Raw genomic sequence first — 21720 nt, 5'->3', positions numbered from 1 at the left:
TGGACTCTAATGCCAGATGGCATAGGTTTGACTTCAGCAAATTACTAAAATGTTGTTATGAATCAGTTCTTGAAACACTTGGCTATTAGAATTAATGAGTTACTATATATAAAACACTTGAGCCGGGTATGATGGAACACATAGTAATCTCAGTACTTAGTAGGCTGAGACAGGAGGATTGCAGGTTTGAGATAATCCTGAGCAACTCAGCAAGATTTTCAGCAACCTAGGAAGACCCCGTTTCAAAATAAAAAATAGAAGTGTAGCTCAGAAATAAAATGTCTCTGGGTCCAATTTCCAGTACCCACCCTCCCACTAAAAATATTTGATGGTATCTGCACATAATATATGCTACATACATGTTGGCTAAGAGTAATAATAAAAAAAAGGTCAAGCCCTGTGCCTTTCATGTAAGATACAGAAACAAAAGAATCTTTAATGGTATAAGAGGAAATGATCAAACATAAATAGTACGAACAAATGAGTATTGATTTTTATTCCAGATCCTTAAATGGTCTCTGAAATCAACATAATTTGGATAAGCATATTCGTTCATAGTAGATAAAACATTTTATACTGTAATTATATAAGCATGAAGAGCTAACTCTTCCAAGAGAAATGACAGTAAAAGAAATATAAGTTGGGCATGGAAGTACAAAAGCTTGTAATCACAGCTCTTAGGAGACTGAATTGAGAGAATCACAAGTTTAAGGCCAGCGTGGGCAATTTATAAGACTGATTCCAAACTAAAAAAATTAAAAGGCTGGGGACACAGCTTAATCATAGCATACTCTTGAGTTCTATTCCCAGTACTGCCAAAAAACTAATTCAAAAAGGACAAACAACACAGCTATAAATAGCCACTGCTTAAAAAAATTCAAATCATTAAGATGACAACTACAATCCTCCAATATCTCCTATCAAATGCACAGGAGAATCCGGTATGGTGGCTTATGCTTGTAATCCCAGTACTTGGGAGGCTGAGACAAGAATTGCAGGTATCAGGCCAGCCTCAAATATTTAGTAAGGCCTTCTACAACTTAACGAGAACCTATTTCAAAATAAAGAATAAAAAATAGGAATGAAGGGTCCAGCTTGGACATAGAATGTCCCTGGGTTCAATCCCCAGTACTAACAACAACAACAACAACAAAAAAAAAAAAAACGCATAGGAGAGAATACTAGGGGCTGGGGTTCAAAATGTCTGTGTGAATTAAGCCATGTAAAATAGATATCATTTATGACTAATTTCACTCAAGTCAAATATTAATCAACCATTTAATGATCAAGTCTTTGAATTTCCCAGAATCATTTTTCTTTCATTTCCTTCTACCTATCTTTCAATGCCTATATCAACAGACTTAGAAAAACAGAAAGAAAATGTGAAATTCTCAAACTGGCTTTACTATTGGAATCATTTATAAGGAATCATTAAATTGATAAAAGAAAGTTGTTTCTTAAGTAATCTGTTAGTTCCTATTGTCTATATATTCCATTTACTATAGGAAGTAAGAACCTGGCTACAAAATGCAAAAGTAAAATTGAACTAAATTTGGATAACAATCATCTCATTTAACAAAACATAGCATGATATTTTCCTAATAGCTATGTTTCTAAATAAGGCTAACTGCTTTAAATAAGTTTTATTATATTAACATCAATAGAAGGACCCAATTACAAAGCCTGACCCACATGCTTCAAATCAGATGACAGATATGCAAAGACAGACTCTTCTCAGCCATAGGGAATGCTGGAAAGCCTAAGACAGCCCCAGGCTGTGTCCACTAGCCAATAGAGTCTTTTCCTAATGGAAATATTCAATTACTTTCTGTGTGTGCCAAGAGTTAAAAGGTAGAGAAACCTGCTAACAATGAAAAGGACTGAGTAGGAATGGGCATTTCAGGACTACTATCCCTTTATTTGGGAAGTAAATGCTACTATCACTTCTATTATTGAAAAGGATTGCTCAAATATACAAGTCTTTATTTTATTTATTTATTTTTTGGTGGTACTGGGGGTGGAACCCAGAGGATTTCTACCTCTGGGCTATACTCCCAGACCTATTTAATATTTTATTTGGAAACAGGGTCTCACTAAGTTGCTGAGAGCCTCACTAAGTAGCTGAGGCTGGCTTCGAACCTTTGCGATCCTCCTGTCTCAGTCTCCCAAGCGCGGGGATTACAAGCGTGTGCCACCACGCCCGGCTGCAAGTCTTTATTTTAAAAAGGCCCCCAAGCCAAGCATGGTGGTAAATACCTATAATCCCAGTACTTGGGAGACTGAGAAAGGAAGTTAACAGGTTTGAGGGCAGCCTCAGCAACTTAGTGAAACCCTGTTCCAAACTAAAAATAAAATAGGCTGGGCGTGGTGGCACAAGCTTGTAATTCCAGCATTCGGGAGGCGGAGACCAGAGGATCACAGTTAACAAACAGTCTCAGCTACTTAGTGGAGCCCTTTATGACTCAGTGAGACCCTGTTTCAAAAATAAAGAATAAAAAATAGGGCTAGGGGTGTAGCTCAGAGGTAGAATGTCCCTGGGTTCCATCCCCAGTACCGCAAAATAAATAAATAAATAATTAATTAAAATTAAATAAAATAGGTTTGGGTATAGCTCAGAGGTAGAATTTCCCTGGGTTTAATCTCTATTGTGTATACACATACACACACACACTGAATAAAAATAAAAAAGTCCCCCCAACTCAAAAAGCAAATAAAACCAAGTCTTTGTACTCATAGATATTTTCTTATTTGTATTTAAATTTTGGGAATACATCAGTGCACAGCGGCACATACCTATCATTCTAGCTACTGGGAAAGCTAAGACTGGAGGATTTCAGGTTCAAGGCCAGCCTGGTAAACTTAAGTGAGATCCTGTTTTGTTTTTTTGTGTGTGTGGTACTGGAGGTGGAACCCAGAGGCTTTCTACCTCTGGCCTATATTCCCAGACCTATTTTATATTTTATTTGGAAACAGGGTCTCAATAAGTTGCTGAGAGCCTCACTAAGTAGATGAGGCTGATTTCGGAGCCTCCCAAGAGCTGGATTACAAGCATGCACTACCACGCCTGGCTCCTGAGATCCTGTTTCAAAATAAATAAAAACTAAAAAGGGGCTGGGAATACAGCTCAGTAGTAGCATGGAACAGGGATTCAATCCCATGTACCATCACCAAAAAAAAAAAAACCCACCCACAAAAAACAAAAAAAAACCCACCTGGGATAGAATAAAAATGTTGCCTATCATCTTAATGAGCTAAAACAACAAATTAATGATGACTTAAATATTTGTTGAAAATTAATAAACTATAAAAATGTTCAAAATTTTAACTTCTTCAACTAAAATTTTAGACTTTCCCACTAAGAATATTTAATTATAAATATGAGCTGTATTTTCTTACCCACTAGCCTCTGGAGGAAAGCGGACAGTAACTTTTCCCATCTCTGCACCTGGAAGCTCAATAAATTTCCCAACATCTTGTTTTTTCTCAGGTGCCTAAAAAATAAAACATCCATCACAACAAAAAGTTATTTGTTAAATGTTTAAAAATACAGTCAATAAATGCTCAATACCTAGTGTACGAGACACTACACTGGTTATGAGCAAAATGATATCATTCGTGCATTTGAGGACCCAAAATCTGGTGAACGAAGGAAGTAAAACCAAACACCAGTAATAGAGATATGTACAGTGTGTTGTTAGAGCACCCAGTGGAAACTAATCAACAGTGTCGAGGATCATCAGGAAAAGCTTAGAAGAACCAAGCTAGACCTCGAAAAACAAGCACAAATGCATCAAGTGGAGAGGATATAAGGACTTTTTTAAGATAAGACACAAAGGCAGGAAAGAGTATTGCAATTGCCCATGCATACTGAGTGTGTAGACAAGGAAGCTAATATAGATTAGATCTAAAATGTGAAGGTAAGCCGGGCATGGTGTAATCCCCACGCTTGGGAGGCTGAGACAGGAGGATCGCACAGGTTTGAAGCCAGCCTCAACTACTTAGTGAGGCTCTCAGCAACTTAGTGAGATCCTGTTTCCAAATAAAATATTAAGAAAAAAAATAGGTCTAAGAGTATAGCCCAGACATAGAAAGCTTTAATAAATGAAATAAAAAGAAATAAATTAAAAAAAAATAAAATGTGAAGATATATTTAATCTTGGCTTTTATGGTTTAGACAACTGTGAGTCCTCAGGACTCCCTATTTATTTTGTATTTCCTAAAATTTTACTTAGAAAGCTAAGACAAAAAAAGATCTAATTGTGAGATTATGGTATTTACCCAAGCGGGGATAATGAGTCCTCAATAAAAAGCAACAGTAAGCTGGGTGCAGTGGTGCACACCTGTAATCCCCATACTTGAGAGGCTGAGATGGGAGAATCACATGTTTGAGGACAGCTTCAGCAATATGGCAAGACTCCAGCAATCTAGTGGGACCTTGTTTCAAATGAAAAACTAAAAAAGGCTAGGGGTATAGCTTGGCAGAAGAATGACTCTGGGTTCAATTCCCAGAACAACAACAGAAAGAGCAACAGTTAAGGATGGACAGAAAATAAATTCCTACATATGAGAAGTAGTAATATAATTGTTGAATAAGCACATGTGAAAAGTGGTGAAGGATAAGTAAAGATTTTTAATCAAGGCAAATGAGTAGAATTCACTTCATTCAAGCAGCCAGTAGTCTGCAAATTTTACTGAAATCAGAAAAATCTACATTAATTTGAAACGTTGGTATGCCCACCTAATATGTTAAACATATCAAAGCAGAACAACTACACTGTTTGGGGAAGAGGACCTTTTCTACTGTACTCTATGCTACATCCTCCTAGAGAATTAACAAAAAGGTTCTCAAGAATCCCAGAACTCAACAATCAATGTTTATAAAACAGAGGATAGAGGACTCAGGAAGAAAAAAGAATTGTATAGCTGTTGAAGATGGAAAACGGGAGCCAAGATTGTAGCTTAGTAGTAGAAGCATGCAAAAAGACCTGGATCCATTTCCCAGGACCAAAATCAAACAAACAAAAAAATAGACTTTTTTAGTTATGAGTCTGGATTGCCTAAGGAATATAATTGTTCAGCCATACAAAGATTAGGCCTTGTAAGGCGTGGTGATGCATACATGTCATCCTAGTATGTGGGAGGCAAGGGTAAGACAAGAAGATCACAGGTCTGAGTCTAACCTCAGCAGTTTAGTGAGATCTTGTTTAAAATTAAAAAAAAAATAAAATAAAGCTGGGGGTGTAGCCTTGTAGACTGCCTTTGGGTTCAACCTCTAGAAGCAAAATAAAAAAAGACAAGCAAATCCAAAAAGGTTAAGCCTTTATGAAGAGCTGAAGTCAAACTAAGACTTAATGCTATATTCTCCTCAGAAGATCCTTTTTCATATCTGGAAAAATAAGTTTTATGGTAGAATAATTTCCATTTTCAAACCTAGGTTCTTAGATAGACTGAAATGTTAATATTAATAAAACAAATACTTACCACTCTAACTTTGTTTGTTGAAACATCCCATTTGGTACCTACTGACTGAAAAGGCTGTTGGGCTTCAAGAAAGCCAAACCAGCGTTTTACATGAACTAGAGTTTTGTTCTGTTTCAAGTGTTCCTGCCATGCAGCATTTCCTAGTAACAAACATAAGTTCAAAACACTCAATAAATCTGCAAATTCAAATCAAAGTTTCAGTCATGGTTAATGCAAGTAAATGAGATCGGCTTAAACTTGTGTTTCTATAATGAAAAATTTTAAATCTATATATACACTGAAATGTATTCTAATGTTTTATTTTACAGAATTAACAAAACTACTGAAAATATATTTTTAGCTCAATTCACTAAAGTTCTTTAACATAAAGTCCTGACCTTATTCCCTCCAAACATCTATTGTAAGACCAATGTTTCATTTCACAATTAAGGAAAAGTCTTCAAGTAGATTAAGAAAACAATAAAAATCAGGATGACCAAGAATTAATTCATTTCCTTAAATATAATATAAAAAATAGGGGCTGGGCGTAGTTGCGCATACTTGTAATCCCAGTGCTTGGGAGGCTGAGACAGGAGAATCGCACAGGTTCGAAGCCAGCCTTAGCTACACAGTGAGGCTCTCAGCAACTTAATGAGACCCTGTTTCCAAATAAGTTAGAAAATACGGCTGGGGATGTAGCCCAGAGGTAGAAAGCTGCTGGCCTCCACCCTCAGTACCAAAAAAAGAAAAAAGATACTGACAGATTTTATTTAAAACATTAAAAACCTACAATCTTAAGAAAATTATAGTAACATGCTATCTTTCATGAGCATTAATTCAAAATTCAAAATAAACAAAAATATAACCTTATATATTAAAAGTTCCATTTAACTAGAAAAGACCATCATTTTATGTAGGTTATTGTAACAATTTAATATAGAGAACAGTTAAAGAACAATAAATATTTTGACATATTTCCTTCAAGCTTTTTAATATTTAATATACTTTTATTGGTACACTGTAATTATACATCTTAGAGTGGTTCGGAGTGGTAGGCACATGCATGTAAGTAGCTCTTGATGCGTTTCCCTCCAGATCCTACCAGATTCCTTCCTCTTCCCCAAGGATGTTACTGAGATTGGTATCAGTAATTCCATTTATGTACATAGCATTATTTAAAAGAAAATAACATTTTTAAAAGAAAATAACAAAATTCAAGTCTCCTTTGTATCTCTCATCAATCCCATTCTCCTCCCTACCTACTTTGTAAATTTCTGTTAAATGCACAGAAACTAGTCCTATTTCAATTATGTCAGTTTTGTTCATGCTTGTACACAGATTGATAAAACCAAGTAAATGAATGTATCTTACTTTGTGTGGGGGGGGTACTGTCAACAGAACCCTGGGGCATTCTACCTCAGAGCTACACCCCCAGTTCTATTTTCTATTTATTACTTACTTACTTATTTATTGTGGTACTGGGGATGGAACCCAGGGGCATTCTACCTCCAAGCTATACCTGCAGCCCTATTTTTTAGTCTTTTATGTTTGAAACAGGGTACCACTGAGATGCAAAGGGCCTCAATAAGTAACTTAGGCTGTCTGCGAACCACGATCTTCTGGTTTCCACCTCCTAAATGCTGGGATTACAAGCGTACACCCACCACTCCTGGCTCTTATTATATCATTATTATTATTACTTATTTTATTTTATTTTTGGTGGTATTGGGGTTCCTAGAAACCCTTCTACCTCTGGGCTACACTCCCAGACCTATTTTTATACTTTTTTTATTTGGAAACAGGGTCCCTTAAGCCAGTGCAGCTGGCTTCAAACCTGCACGATCCTCCTGTCTCCGCCTCCCCAAGCGCGGGGATTACAAGCCTGCACCACCACGACCGGCTTTATTTATTATATTATTATTTTTCAGCCTGGTGTGGTGGCATATGCTTGTAACCCAGCATTTGGGAGGCTAAGACAGGAAGATCACAGGTTCCTGGCCATCTTCAGCTACTTAGTGAGGCCCTCTGCAACTGAGATCCTGCTTCAAAATAAAGAATAAAAAGCCGGGTGTGGTAGCACATGCTTGTAATCCCAGCACTTGGGAGGCTGAGACAGGAGGATTGCACAGGTTCGAAGCCAGCCTCAGCTACTTAGTGAGGCTCTCAGCAAGTCAGTGAGACCCTGTCTCCAAATAAAATATAAAATAAGTCTAGGAGTGTAACCCAGAGGTAGAAAGGCCCTGGGTTTCATTCCTAACACCACACACACAAAAATAAATAAATAAATAAAAAATAAAGAATAAAAAACAGGGCTGGGGGTGTAGCTCAGAGGTTGAATGCCACTGGGGGCTTCAATTCTTGGTACCATAAATAGTAATAACAATAATAAATAAAACAAGGTCTCACTAAGTTGCAGAAGGCCTCACTATATTGCTGAGGCTTGCCATGCAAACATTTGATTCTCCTGTTGTGGCACATGCTTGTAATCCCAGCATTTTGGGAGGCTGAGACAGGAGGATCCCAGTTTGTAGCCAGCCTCAGCTACTTAGTGAGGCCCTCTGAAACTTAAATAAAGAATAAAAACAGGGCTGGGGGTATAGCTTGGAGGTAGAATGCCCTTGGGTTCCATCACTAGTACTGAAAAAAAGAAGAAAAAAAAGGGAGGGTGGGAGGGAAGAAAAGATTGGTAATTGGAGAGCTCCTTATTGTAATCAATTTGTCCTACAAGGAATCATTTATAACTATACAATCAAAATTATATTTTTTAAAGGTTCTAATTCTCTTCTGCCCTTGTTCTTTATGTGATCTCATGTCATGAAATCCTATTTAAACTAGGCATGGTGGCACACAATTGTAATCCCAGTACTTTGGAGGCCGAGACAGGAGGATCACAGCTTAATGACAGCCTCAGCTACTTAAAAGGCCCTTTGCAACTCAGTGAGACCCTGTTTCAAAATAAAAAATAGGGCTGAGGGTATAGCTCGGAGGTAGAATGCCCCTGGGTTCCATCTCCAGTAAAACACACACACACACACACACACACACACACACACACACACACACACGCATGTATACTTCTCATCCAGCAAAATATTAAATGATTAAGACAATATTTTAAGAGTAATTATTGATACCTTTTAGAGTGGCCCAAACACATAAATCTGCTAACGTCATGGTGTTTCCAACTAAGTATGTTCTCAGAGACAGGCAATTATTAAGCTCATTGATTGCAGAAGTAAACAAATTACATGAAGACAATCTGGTAGTACTAAATTCCAACCAGTGATCAATCTGTAAACACAAAAATAATAAAAGAAACACACACCAGACTTTTTTAAAAAAGCTAGTTAACTTGGTAACAGTATACTCTTGGCATTCTTGTTTACATACTTATATTATAGAACCCATTATGTGGATTCAACTCTGGTTGTCCCAGAAATAAAATGGCACTTAAGTAAATGTTACATTTTCCTGTTATTTTTCTATGCCTTCTTTTTCCAGGAAAAAACAAAATAAAAATAAAGACTTGAAACCTGAGAAGCCAGGCACAGCGGTATGCACTCTTAATCCCAGTTACTCAGGAGACTGATGTGGAAGGATGAATTGCTTGAGCCCATCTCTAGCCCGACATGGTGGCACACTTGTAATCCCAGTACTTGGGAGGCCAAGACAGGAGGACCGCAAGTTCACGTACAGTCTTAGCAAGTAGTAAGTCTCTCATCAAATCTATCAAGAGCTTGTTTCAAAATAAAAACTAAGCTGGGCATGGTGGTGCATACTTGTAATCCCAGCATTTGAGAGGCTGAGAACAGAGGATCATGGTTTGTGGCCAGCCTCAGCTACTTAATGAGGCTATTTTGCAACTCAGTAAGACCTTGTTTCAAAAACAAAAATAGGGCTGGGGGTGTCACTAGGAAGCAGAATGGCCCTGAGTTCCATCCCCAGTACCTCAATCAATCAATCAATCAATAATTTTTAATTAAAAAAAAAAAAGCCAGGTGTGGTGGTACATGCATGTAATCCCAGTACTTGGGAGGCTGGGATTGCAGGTTCAAAGCTAGCTTTAGCAACTTAGTGAGGATCTCAACAATTTAGTGAGACCCTGCTTCCAAATAAAAAATAAAATGGGGTTCAGGGTGTAGCTTGGAGGTAAACAAGTAAATAAAAATAAATAAATAAATAAATACATAAATAGGGCTGGGAGTGTAGGTGGGAGGTAGAATACCCCCTCCTCAGTACCACTCACACATACACAAAGACACCCCCAAAACCTTTGCTTCTAAAAAAGAAAAAGCCAGGTGTGGTGGAACAGACTTACAATCCCAGTTCCTTGGGAGGCCGAGACAGGAGAATGACAGGTTCACAGCCAGCCTCAGCTATGCAGTGAGGCTCTCTACAACTTAGTGAGACCCTGTTTTAAGATAAAGAATAATAAATAGGGCTGGGGGTGTAGCTTGGAAATAAAATGTCCTTGGGCTCAATCCCCAGTACTGCCAAAATAAAATAAAATAAAATAAAATAAGAAAAAAGAAAGAAAAAGAAAAGACTTGAGAACTGGTGGTAGAAAAACAATGTACTATAAGATGGTAAAGATCCTCTGAAAACCAGAAGCATAAAGCAAAAAACATACAGGAAGAAATATTCACTATTACCTCAGCATGTTCCATCAGGTTAGAGCCATAGAGCCCGGCTGTAGTTGCAACTCTAGCCAAGTAGCGAAGTATGGAATTTACATCTGTGAATACCACATTTCTGTAACATAAGAATGAGATAAAATATTACTTACTCTAACAAATCAGCAAGTCATGAGACAGCACAGAAATGTAAAACTGGAAACCTTAATATATATATATTTTTTTTTAGCAGAGGAAAGAAAAATCTCATTTGTTCCTTATTTTTTCTATCAAATTCTCATTTGTTTTGAAATATCTAGCTAAATTTACCAACTTACTTCAGAGCCGTTTTTTTTTTTTTTTTTTTGGTTTGTTTGTTTGATCTAGGGAGATTGAACTCAGGGGCATTCTACCTCTGAGATATACCCCTAGACCTATTTTTTTTTAAATTCTTTATTTTAAAACATGGTCTCACTAACTTGTGGAGGGTCTAAGTAGCTGAGGCTGGCTACAAACCTGCTATTCTCCTATCTCAGTCTCCCAAGTATTGGGATTACAAGCATGTGCCACCATGCACAGCTAAGAGCAGACTTTTTATTTTATTTTTTTGCGGGTCCAGAGATGGAATCCAGGGGCATTTGACCTCTGAGCTATACCCCTTGCCCTATTTTTTATTCTTTCTTTATATTTTTTTTGTGTGTGGTACTGGGGGTGGGACCCAGGGGCTTTTCTATCTCTGGGCTATACTCCAAGACCTATTTTATATTTTATTTGGAAACAGGGTCTCACTAAGTTGCTGAGAACCTCACTAAGTAGCTGAGCCTGGGTTCGAACCTACATGATCCTCCTGTCTCAGCCTCCCAAGCGCTGGGATTACAAGCATGTGTCACCATGCCCAGCTCTTATTCTTTATTTTGAAGCAGGGTCTCACTAAGTAGCTGAGGCTGGCCACAAACCACAGTACTCAGGTCTCAGCCTCGAAAATGCTAGGATTACAAGCTTGTGCCACCACACCTGGCTAAGAGCAGACTTTTTAGATGAAACCTCATCTTACTATTCAGTGGTGAAAATGTTAACTGGAATATGGAGAAAAACAAAGATTTCCTTTTTTTCTCTGTTTTTTCCTTTTTCTTTTTTTTTTTTGCAGTATTGGGGATCAAATCCTTAAGGACTCCATTACTGAGCTACATTTCTACCTCTTTTTGAGACAGGATTCTGCCTCAACTTTTTTTTTTTTTTTTCCAGTACTGGAGATTAAACCAAAGGGCATTCTACCTCCAAGCTAACTCCCTCCCCTTAATTTTTATTCTTTTTTTTTTTTTTTTGGCAGTACTGATGATCGAACCCAGGTACACTCTTCCTCGAGCAACACCCCAACCTGATTTTTTTTTTATACTTTACTTTAAAACAGGGTCTCACTGAGTTGCAAAAGACCTAAGTAGCTAAGGCTGTTTGTAAACCGAGATCCTCCTGTCTCAGCCTCCCAAATGCTGGCATTACAAAGTGTGCGCCAGGACACCCAACTTATTTTTTACTCTTTATTTTATTTTATTTTATTTTATTTTATTTTATTTTATGTGGTACTGGGGTTCCTGGAAGCCCGTCTATCTCCGGGCTACACTCCCAGACCTATTTTATTTTTATTTGGAAACAGGGTCTCCTAAGCCAGCGTGGCTGGCTTCGAACCTGTGCGATCCTCCTGTCTCCGCCTCTCAAGCTCAGGGATTACAAGCTTGTGCCACCACACCCGGCTTTACTCTTTATTTTAAAACAGGGTTTAAGTAGCTGCGGCTAGCTGCAAACCTACAATCCTCCTGTCTTAGCTTCCCAAGTACTGGCATTACAAGCATGTGATGCTGACTTAACCTTTTAAGTAGCTGGAATTACAGGAGTGTACCATCCACCATGCCCAGCAAAAATTAATTTTTTAAAGGCACAAGATCAACCTGGGTGTGGTGACGCATGCCTGTAATCCTAGTGCTTGAGATACTGAATCACAGGTTCCGAATGAAGAGCTCAGTTAAACTGTTCTAGAGTAAAACTCAGATAGAGCCAACCCTGAGCTAGGGGTATAGCTCAATGGTAGAGTGGCTGCCCAGAATATCCATGGCCCTGGGTTCAATCCCCAGCACCCCAAAAAAGAACAGATAAAAGGATTTGAAGAAAATTCTTCATAAGACTCTTCAGAGATGCCAACACTTTATCCTTCCTAGTTAACAATTTATTTCCTCTATTACTGATTTTCAATACTTCAAATTTTCTAGTAATTATATAGAAATATTTTTAATCATTTTGTTAAAGTCTTAAATACAAATCTTTCTGAACATTTCATTCTTAAAAGAACTAAACAGATTATGAGTGTAATTAGCTAGGTGACATATACAAATCTTTGAATTCTTGTCTTTTAGAATGACAAAACATACGTCTTTCCAGGAATAATCTACTTAGTTAGCAAGTAAAGAGCACTCACGTAATGCCGAATATTTTTAAAATGCTGTTCAGTACTGAAAACAAAAATATAAAAGCACTTACTCAGAAACACGAAGAATATTCTCTTTCCCTTCTTCAACAGAAATGCTAACATCACCTTTCAAATGTTCTACTGCCAGCAAAGCATCTAAAAATGATAGGAGAAAAAGATTTCTCTTTGAAAACAATGTAGTATTTATAACCTGAATCATACAGCAATAAGGATGAGTCAGCCAACTAAGTTCTACAGACTTATTATTACAGAATAAACTTTTTCCAAGGAGTCTGTAGACAGTAAGTGTAGTCTTTTATCTTAGAGAAATAACAAATTAGAATCTATGATTAGCAGAGTCCAACTATCCTCCAGTTGTAGGCACCCATACCTTTCCCTCTCAGAAGACAGGAAAAAATTAGAATAGTGCCTTATATGAAAGTCAATACTACTTAAGTGATTACTGTGTGGTATGTACTACATCAAATGCTTCCATCACTCTAAGTATTAATCATTAATAGTAAATACTTTTATTCTCTTTTACAGAAGAGTAAGCTGAAGCTTGGAGAGGTTACATGGCCAGCCCAATGTCTGTGGCTATGGCAGTGAGGGGCTGAATGCAGGTCTAAGGAAGTTTAGACCTCACATTCTACAACAGAATAATGTTGCCTCTTAACACATAATAAAGTTTACTAGGTGGATTCAGTAACACTTTGTCCCTTAATTTGTTCAAATAAACAACTAGCATTCAGATATTCATCTCCAAACTCCATGCTCTGGTGGAAACAGTGCATGCCAGGGAAAGTACAAATTAACCTAGAAAATCTTTTTTTTGTACTGGGAACTGCACCCAATGGCATTTCAACTCTGAGCAACACCCCCTAGCCCTTTTAATTTTTTTTATTTTGACACAGGGTCTTGCTAAATTGCTAAGAATCTCACTAAGTTGCTGAGGATGGATGCAAACCTCCGATCCTCCTCTCTCAGCTTCCCAAATACTGGGATTATAGGCATGCACCACCATGTCTGGCTTAGATATTTTTATTGTGCTAGAAAACAAATGCCACGTTTGAACATTTGTTCCCTCCAAAAAAAATTTAGATGTCACTCTAATACTATTAATAAGTGAGACCTTTAAGAGGTATTTAGGTCCTGAGGGCTCAGCCCATATATATGGACTAATGTGGTAGAAATGGGTCCCCCACCCTCCCTCCCTCCCTCTCTCTCTCTCTCTCTCTCTCTCTCTGTCTCTGTCTCTGTCTCTGTCTGTGTGTCTCTCTCTCTCTCTCTCTCTCTCTCTCTCTCTGTCTCTGTCTCTGTCTCTGTCTGTGTGTGTCTCTCTCCCTCTCTCTCTCTCTCTCTCTCTCTGTCTCTGTCTCACGCTCTTTCTCTGCTCTTTCTCTCCTCTTCGGCTGTTATGACACAGCAAGAAGTTTCTTGCCAGGTGCAGCCCCTTGGTCATGGACTTCCCAGCCTCTGGGAAGCCAATAAATTTGTTTGTTATAAATTCCCCAGTCTAGGGTCTGTTTGTATAACTCAGTGATAGAGTATTTGTCCAGGATATGCAAAGCCTCAGTTCCAGTACCACAAAAACAATAAAAAATGAAAATCAACAACAAATGCCAGCTCCATCAAAAAGAGTAAACAAATATATGACCCAGTTTGTGGTACTCTATTAGCACAGATTAAGACAGCAAGGAAGAACTCAAAGGAAAGATAAAATTTAGGTCAGAAGAAGGAGAGGCCAATGTGGAGGGGCTCCCACTGACAAATAAGATCAATGTAGCAATCAAAGTAAATGAGATACATTTTAGTAGATCCATACAATGGGATCCTACCCAGCAAATAAAAGAAATAAATTAATGTTGCAGACAGTAAGGCAGATAAATCTCTATCCAGATATATATATATATATATATATCTCAATGTATATAAAATTCTAGAAAAAGCAAAACAAAGTGACAAAAAAGCAGATGGATGCTACAAGGTACCAGGGATAAGAAGAGAATGACTAAAAAGGGCATGAGAAAATTTTTCTGAAGTGATGGAAAATCACCATATTTGCTAAATAATTTGTACATTTAAAATTGGTGGGCTTGATTATATGAAGTATAATTTCAACATAAAATTAATTTTAAAAACAAAACTATTTTTCAACAGAAATGAAAAAATACGACCTATTGAGTTGGGAAACCTATTTAAGTGGAAAAGAGAGAAAGCTCTTTTCATAGAAAAATGCTAACTAATACATATAAAAAGGAATTATAGAGGTGTGCGTGGTGGCTCACGCTTGTAATCCCAGTACTTGGGAGGCTGAGACAGGAGGAGAAACACGTAGGTTCAAAGCCAGCCTCAGCTACTTAGTGAGACCCTGTTTCCAAATAAAAATATAAAATAGGTCTGGGAGTATAGCCTGGAGGTAGAAAGTCCCTGGGTTCCATCCCCCAGTACTACACACACAAAGGCATTATAAAATTAGAAGGTCACCAATAATCAAGTTAGGCAGGAAGCTTTAATGGATTCTGAAACAACAGGCAAAAGTTTAACAAAAAGATTATGTGCAGGGTCTCAAAGTTCTCCCCATTAACATGCCTACTAACTGAAAAAGAAAACTCTGCAGTGGGGAAAGTTGGCAGATGCCATCTTAAGTGATCAAAGTCAGACACATTAACAATGGGAAAATAAGCCAGGCAAGGTGGCACACATTGGTAATCCCAGCATTTGGGAGGCTGAGACAGTAGGATCGCAGTTCGCAGACAGCCTCAGCAACTCAGTGAAAAGTGGTTTCAAAATAAAGAATAAAAATAGGGCTGGTGTACAGTTGGAAGGTAGAATGCCGAGTTCCATCCTCAGTACCAAAACAAAACAAAACAAAAACCAATGGGAAAATAAAATTCATGCACCAACTGATGGGCTTCAATGAAGGATGAAGAAAGAATCAGTTATTCCTACCAAAGATGCATAGCCTGAAATCTAACCGAAAGGAAATACCAGACAACCCAATTTGGGGATATTCTTCAAGTAAGTGACTTTTAATCTTTAGAGAAGTTAAAGCTATGAAAACCAAGGGAATACTAATAAATCACTCCAGACCAAAAGAAACTGGGGAGGTAAGACAATAAGGTACAAACAAACAAAACAGGGTCCAAGATTTTGGTCCTTGTTTAATGGAAGGTACTAAAAAGAAAAATTACTGTTAGAAAAAGAATGGGCTCTGTTCATTAGATGAAAAGAATTCTATCGATGTGTATTTCTTAATTTTGATGGTTGTACAAGGTCAGGTGGAGAGGCTCTTTCAATCTTTTTTTTTTTTTTTTTTGGTGGTACTGGGGTTCCTGGAAGCCCTTCTACCTCCGGGATACACTCCCAGACCTAATTTTTTAACTTTTTTATGTGGAAACAGGGTCTCTTAAGCCAGCGAGGCTGAGCTGGCTCCGAACCAGCGCGATCCTCCTGTTTCTGCCTCCCAAGCCCCAGGATTACAAGCGTGCACCACCACGCCTGGCTTCAATCTATTTTTAACATTTCATCTAGAAAGAAGTCAAAAGGAGTAACCAGAAAATATATATCCCGCAACTGATCTATAGTTCAAAATGACAACAAAATTTATTCTTTTCCAGAATAGCGATAGCAAATCATTCTGAATTCTGTAATTCATTAAGGAAATAGATCTAATCATCTTTAGGGTCTTTTTCTGAGTGACATTAGTAAAAACTATAGCTAGTTATTGTGCATCTAAAATGTACCAGGAATCTAATCTACAGTCTCATTTAATTCTGGCAACCTACAACAAAGAGATGACATTATTTCTCCTTTCTTTAATAAGAAAACTATGGAAAAAGCTAAACTAAGAGTTTGTCAAGGTTCCATAATATTAGTAGCCAGGACTGCACTCAGGCCTCCAACAACCAACTGTCTTTGCTCTCAACCGTAAGGCCATATTGTCTAGTGTCTGTCCAGCTCAAGAATCACATCCACTTCTTTTACAGTTGACTGACTTGTTGTGGAGTTAGCCTATAATTACTGAACCAATATATACCGGATCATTTCTAAATATTTAAAAATGGTTATTAAATTGTGTTTTTAGGGCTGGGGTGCAGCTCAGTGGTACAGCTTTTTGCCTCGCATTTGGGAGATTGTGTTCAATCTCTAGCACTACAAACGTAAAATAAAAGTATTTTTGCTCCAGTAGACTCAGACTATAACTAAAGTTGAGAATAAGTAATCTTACCAGTCCCACATGGCCAATTATTCGTATTTAAAGGTATGGGCTTCCTGAACATTAGGAAGTACTTGTGTGTCTATATTATATGTATGCATTAACAAATGAGATCATTAAACTAGACTCTTTTAATTTCCAGAAGTAATGAAAAATAAATTTTAAGCTATCTACCCACAGTAACCTCGGCCACGCTAAAAATCAATTTCAAATCGAACTTACGATGTATTAGGAAGGTGACAGATCTAAGGTTTACCCCCATTTACTACAGACACAGGGTGCGTAGTAAAGCAACCCCGTAAGTCTGCAGCGAACCTAAGTGTTTCCGCAATTACCTTACCACCTTTAATTAAAAATAAATGCAGCCTCATCTGAAATCCTAAATGCTAATACGACCATCTCCCTTGTTCCCTTTGAACCCGACAAAACGTAAGGCAGAGTCGGGTTAAGTGAATTCAGGAACTTTGTTGAGCAGTACGGACGGAAAGGGAGGTAAGACGTGGAGTTGGGAGGAATGCTAAAAGAGGGTAAAGGAAGGTAATGGGGTTTTAAATTTTGAGATGTTCCTTCCACAAGCAGCTCTCAGTCTCTACAGGAAAACACTAAAAACGCGAGAAGGAAACTGGCTGAAAGTCAAGCTTCTGAGAAGGTCCGGGCTGAGCCTGGGGCGGCCCGGCGAGCTCGGGTGCCCGGCCCACGCCGCGGCGCTCGGCGGCGGCAGACGCCTCTGGGGGCACAGGGCCGAGGGGCCGGCCGCCGGCCGCGGCGCTAGCCTGGGTCGCTGGGGCCAAAGGGCGGCCTCCCCGACAGCGCCCGCCACTGCGCCAAGCGGGGCGCAGCCAAGCTCCCGCCCCGCACCCTCCCGGGCTGATGCAACCCGCACGGCGGCCGGCCTCGGCCCCTTACCCAGCGGAGGGTCTCCGGAGTTCACGGTGAGACACAGCGTCGCCATCTCCACGACTGTGCTAGTCCACCTGTCAGTCCGCCTGCCTGGCGCCCGAAACCACGCCGACCGGCAGGAAAAAAAGAGATACAACGTGTGCAAACGCCCGCCGCCGCCGCCGCAGCGTCAGCCCCGCCCCCGGGCCGCGACCTCGGCGTCAGCGCGCGCCGCGTTGCGTCATCACGGCGCGCCGGCCGCCCCTCAGCACTGCGGCTGAAGGACCGACGTGGCGCTCTACGCCCCGGTGGAAAACACGCTGGAGTGGCCGGGACTTTACGACAGTTCGGAAAGCGAAGAAGGCGCAGTAGAGAAAGCACGTCGTTTGTGGGATGGCCATTTACGTTTGGCACGTGGGAGGACGCGCAGTGTGTGCGGTCGGAGGAGCCTGTGCGTGTGCCGGCCTGCAGGAAACACTTGGGGGCGTACACGCCCAACCGACTCCCCCGGCAGCGTTTTGGAGTGGGGGGAACCTTTCTGATGTTTTTCTCACTGTTTTCCCAAAAGAACAGAATTTCAAGAGTTGTTTGCAAGTTCGAAAATAATGGTTAAAAGTTAAGATTTACTTTTGAAAGGCATTAAGGAAAACTACCAGGACTAGGCTTATGGATGAGCGGTAGAGCGCTTGCCAAAACGAGACTGATGCCCAGTTTCCTTGTTTTGCGTGGACGGGCCCAGCATGCCTGCCCCAGAGGTCACTCATTCTTCCCCTCCAATCTGCGATGGTTGTGTGTGTGTGTGCGTGAGATAGAGGCGTTCCCAAGGGTCAAGATTCCAAAACTATCTCCACCTGATCTCCACTTTTTTTTTTTTTTTTTTTTTTTTTTTTTTGGTGGTATTTGGAAACAGGGTCTCCTAAGCCAGCGCCTTGAGGCTGGCTTCGAACCTGCGCGATCCTCCTGTCTCTGCCTCCCAAACGCGGGGATTACAAGCGTACTCCACCACGCTCGGCAGATCTCCACTCTTAACCTCCAAATATTCTTGTTCTCCCATAGAGAAAAATATTTTTATTTTCAACAAAAATGTATTTGCTACTTTTTTATTTTCAATAAAAATAGGGCCAGGGTACAGCTTGCATATGGAATGCCCCTGGGTTCAATCCTTAGTACCAAAAAAAAGTCTGTAATTTTATGAAGTTTATATTGTGTTCTGAGGCAGGAAATAAACAGGTTAGTTTCAGAAAATTAGAAACTTTATGAAAATAGAAGGTGTGATAGGATTAAAAGATAAAGTCAAAGAAAGGGAACTTAAGTAGCTGGAAGAAGGTCTATTTTACAAGACCTCCCACTGCTAGGCAACGTGCTCTATCACTGAACTACATGCTTGTTATAACCCAATTTAAGAGGAATGAGAGACAAGGGAGCCTGGAGAAATTTCCAGTAGGAAGTCTTTATTAGCTGTCCAGAGGTGGTACACTCAGTTCAAAATTCAGACTTCAGAGGTGTGCCATCTGCTGGGGATAGGGTTTATAAAGAAAAAACCACTCTCAGGCCGCAAGCAATCATACAGAGGCAGAACTGGCTGTTACCTATATCTTGTTTGGCAAGAGCTTAATGTCTCAACCTTGAACAAAACAATTTATTTTTATACAGTGAAGAAGAAAGGGCAGCCGGGTGTGGTGGCACACGTTTGTAATCCCAGCATTCGGGAGGCTGAGACCAGAGGATTGCAGTTCATTGAGGCCCTCCACAACTCAATGAGACCCTGTTTCAATATAAAGAATAAAAAGTAGGGCTGAGGGTGTAGCTCAGAGGTAGAATGCCCCTAGGTTCCATCCTCAGACCCGCAAAAAAAAAAAAGAAGAAGAAGAAAGGGAAGGGGCGGTAAGTGAAGTGGTACTAAATGGCTGACAGAAACAAAATTGGGGTTACTTCAGTTCTTACATTCTCCACTGGTTTTACTGACTCTAGCAGATCTTTGGTTTATGTGATGGCCTCACACTCTTCTAGTGTATTGGGTTCTTAATATCTGTTTACTGTCTGTATCCGTTTTTGTACATATCTACTGAACCAATTAATTAAGCAGAGGATTATGAGTAAGGCCAGGAACAGAAGAACTAATGGGCCTATGACACTAATCAAAGTAGTAATCCAAGGTGTCCTTGAAAACATTTTTATTTTGGTGGGTCTGTATCGTGTCCCTAAGGCTCCGTCCTGCAGAGCCCCAGGAAAGAAGACACAAACGCCGAGTCTGCTGATGCTTCCTCTTTAATGCTCTCTCTCTTCAATGCTCTCTCTCTTCAATGCTCTCTCTTCAATGCGCACAGCAGGCAAATATATATCAGTCTCATAACCCCTCCCTCATCACTCCACCAACCCCAAGCTTCCCACAGCTAGGGCATGCGCATTTCTAACCCTCTCATAGGCGGGCTGGTGGTAGCACGAGGCGCTGCGTCACTGATCATCCATAGGACGCCTGATAGGGCTCACTGCGCAGGCTCAGGGCACCGCCAGCCTCGTGAGCCTCGTGACTTGGCTGCAAGCCTAGGCGCCATCTTGAGTCCACGCTGGCAACAAGCCTGGGTGCCATCTCGGTCCAGCCGAGTGGGCCCCGACAGGTCTGGGAATGGAACCCAGGGGCATTCAACCTCCGAGCTACACCCTCTGCCCTATTTTTTTATTCTTTATTTTGAAACCTGTGTGATACTCCTGTCTCCGCCTCCCAGTTCTGGGATTACAAGTGTGTGTTACCACACCTGGCTTATGTGTGTGTGTGTGTGTGTGTGTGTGTGTGTGTGTGTGTGTGGTACTGGGGGTGATACCTGTATCAGTATTGGGAATGGCCTAGGAAGATGTGCTGTTATCTTTGGGTGGTGAATTGGCTTGTACCACCCCCCATCCCCAGTGCCATTCTGGAATGGGGATGTAACTATTTTCTGTATTTTTATCTTTTTAATAAACTTCTTTATCTTCAGCAAGTGTCCGAGCTATGTATACTTATCCTCAGCTCAGGATATGAACCCACGGTTTTTCTGTTTTTTGGGGGTTTTGTTGTGGTTTGAGGGAAATTGTGTCTGGGACCCTAACAAGGGTTTCCCGGGGAAAATTTCCTCAAAACTGTATCATTCCTACACCGCAACATATCACCCCACACCGTAACAATACCCAGGGACTTTTTCTACCTCTGGTCTATAGTCCCAGACCTATTTTATCTTTATTTGGTAACAGGGTCACACTAAGTTGCTGAGAGCCTCACTCAGTAGCTGAGGCTGGCTTCGAACCTGTGTGATCCTCCTGTTTCATCCTCCCAAGCGCTGGGGGAGAAAGATTAGTGAGATTCTGGTTTTTGTTGTTGTTTATTTGTTTTGTGGGTCTGGGGATGGAACCCAGGGGCATCCCACTTCCAAGCTACACCCCCTGCCCTATTTTTTTACTCTTTATTCTTTTTTTCTTTCTTTCTTCTTTTTTTTTTTTTTTTTTTTTTTTTTTTTGGTGATACTGAGGTTCCTGGAAGCCCTTCTGACTCCGGGCTACACTCCCAGACCTATTTTATACTTTTTTATGTGGAAACAGGGTCTCTTAAGCCAGCAAGGCTGGCTTTGAAACTGCATGATCCTCCTGTCTCCACCTCCCAAGAGTGGGGATTACAAGCATGCGCCACCACGCCCAGCTTTTACTCTTTATTTTGAAACAGGGTCTCAGTAAGTTGCAGAGGGCCTCACTAAGTAGTAGCTGAGGCTGTCCACGAACCAGGATCCTTTGGTCTCAGCTTTCAGAATGCTGGGATTACAAGCGTGCACCAGGGATATAGCTCAGATGTTGAACACCTCTGGGTTCAATCTCCAGTACCACACACACACAAAAAGAAAAAAGAAAAAAATGATAGACTGATAAGTCTGAAGGCATCAAAGTAGACTTTGGAGTATTAGAGTTTGAGAGTTCTAAGGTAGATACAGATTTCTGGGTAAAAAGGCATTACATAAAGCCAAATGGGTAGATTGAATAGTCTGGTGAGAAAGCAGAGTCCAGAACAAAATCTTGGTGGGTGATAACATTTAAGGGAAGGAAGACAAAGAGAACGCAAGAAA

General features: G+C 40.1%; 1 protein-coding gene across 2 annotated transcripts in view; it reads right to left on the bottom strand.

Annotated features, from left to right (window-relative positions):
- Positions 1-17705, bottom strand: part of EPRS1 (glutamyl-prolyl-tRNA synthetase 1) — a gene marked incomplete at both ends in the record, with an annotated part of 82517 nt that extends 64812 nt beyond the window's left edge. For both annotated transcript variants that reach the window (XM_080699260.1, XM_080699261.1), the window contains 6 exons: positions 3397-3491; positions 5482-5621; positions 8595-8751; positions 10113-10212; positions 12606-12690; positions 17660-17705. In XM_080699260.1, the coding sequence (XP_080555386.1) occupies positions 3397-3491; positions 5482-5621; positions 8595-8751; positions 10113-10212; positions 12606-12690; positions 17660-17705 (623 nt within the window). The remainder of the gene's footprint in view (positions 1-3396; positions 3492-5481; positions 5622-8594; positions 8752-10112; positions 10213-12605; positions 12691-17659) is intronic.
- Between the last annotated feature and the right edge of the window lie 4015 nt (positions 17706-21720).

Source organism: Muscardinus avellanarius (genome assembly GCF_963383645.1).
Source record: "Muscardinus avellanarius genome assembly, chromosome: 7".
Classification (NCBI taxonomy): Eukaryota; Metazoa; Chordata; class Mammalia; order Rodentia; family Gliridae; genus Muscardinus; species Muscardinus avellanarius.
This window is presented reverse-complemented; position numbering and strand designations above follow the sequence as displayed.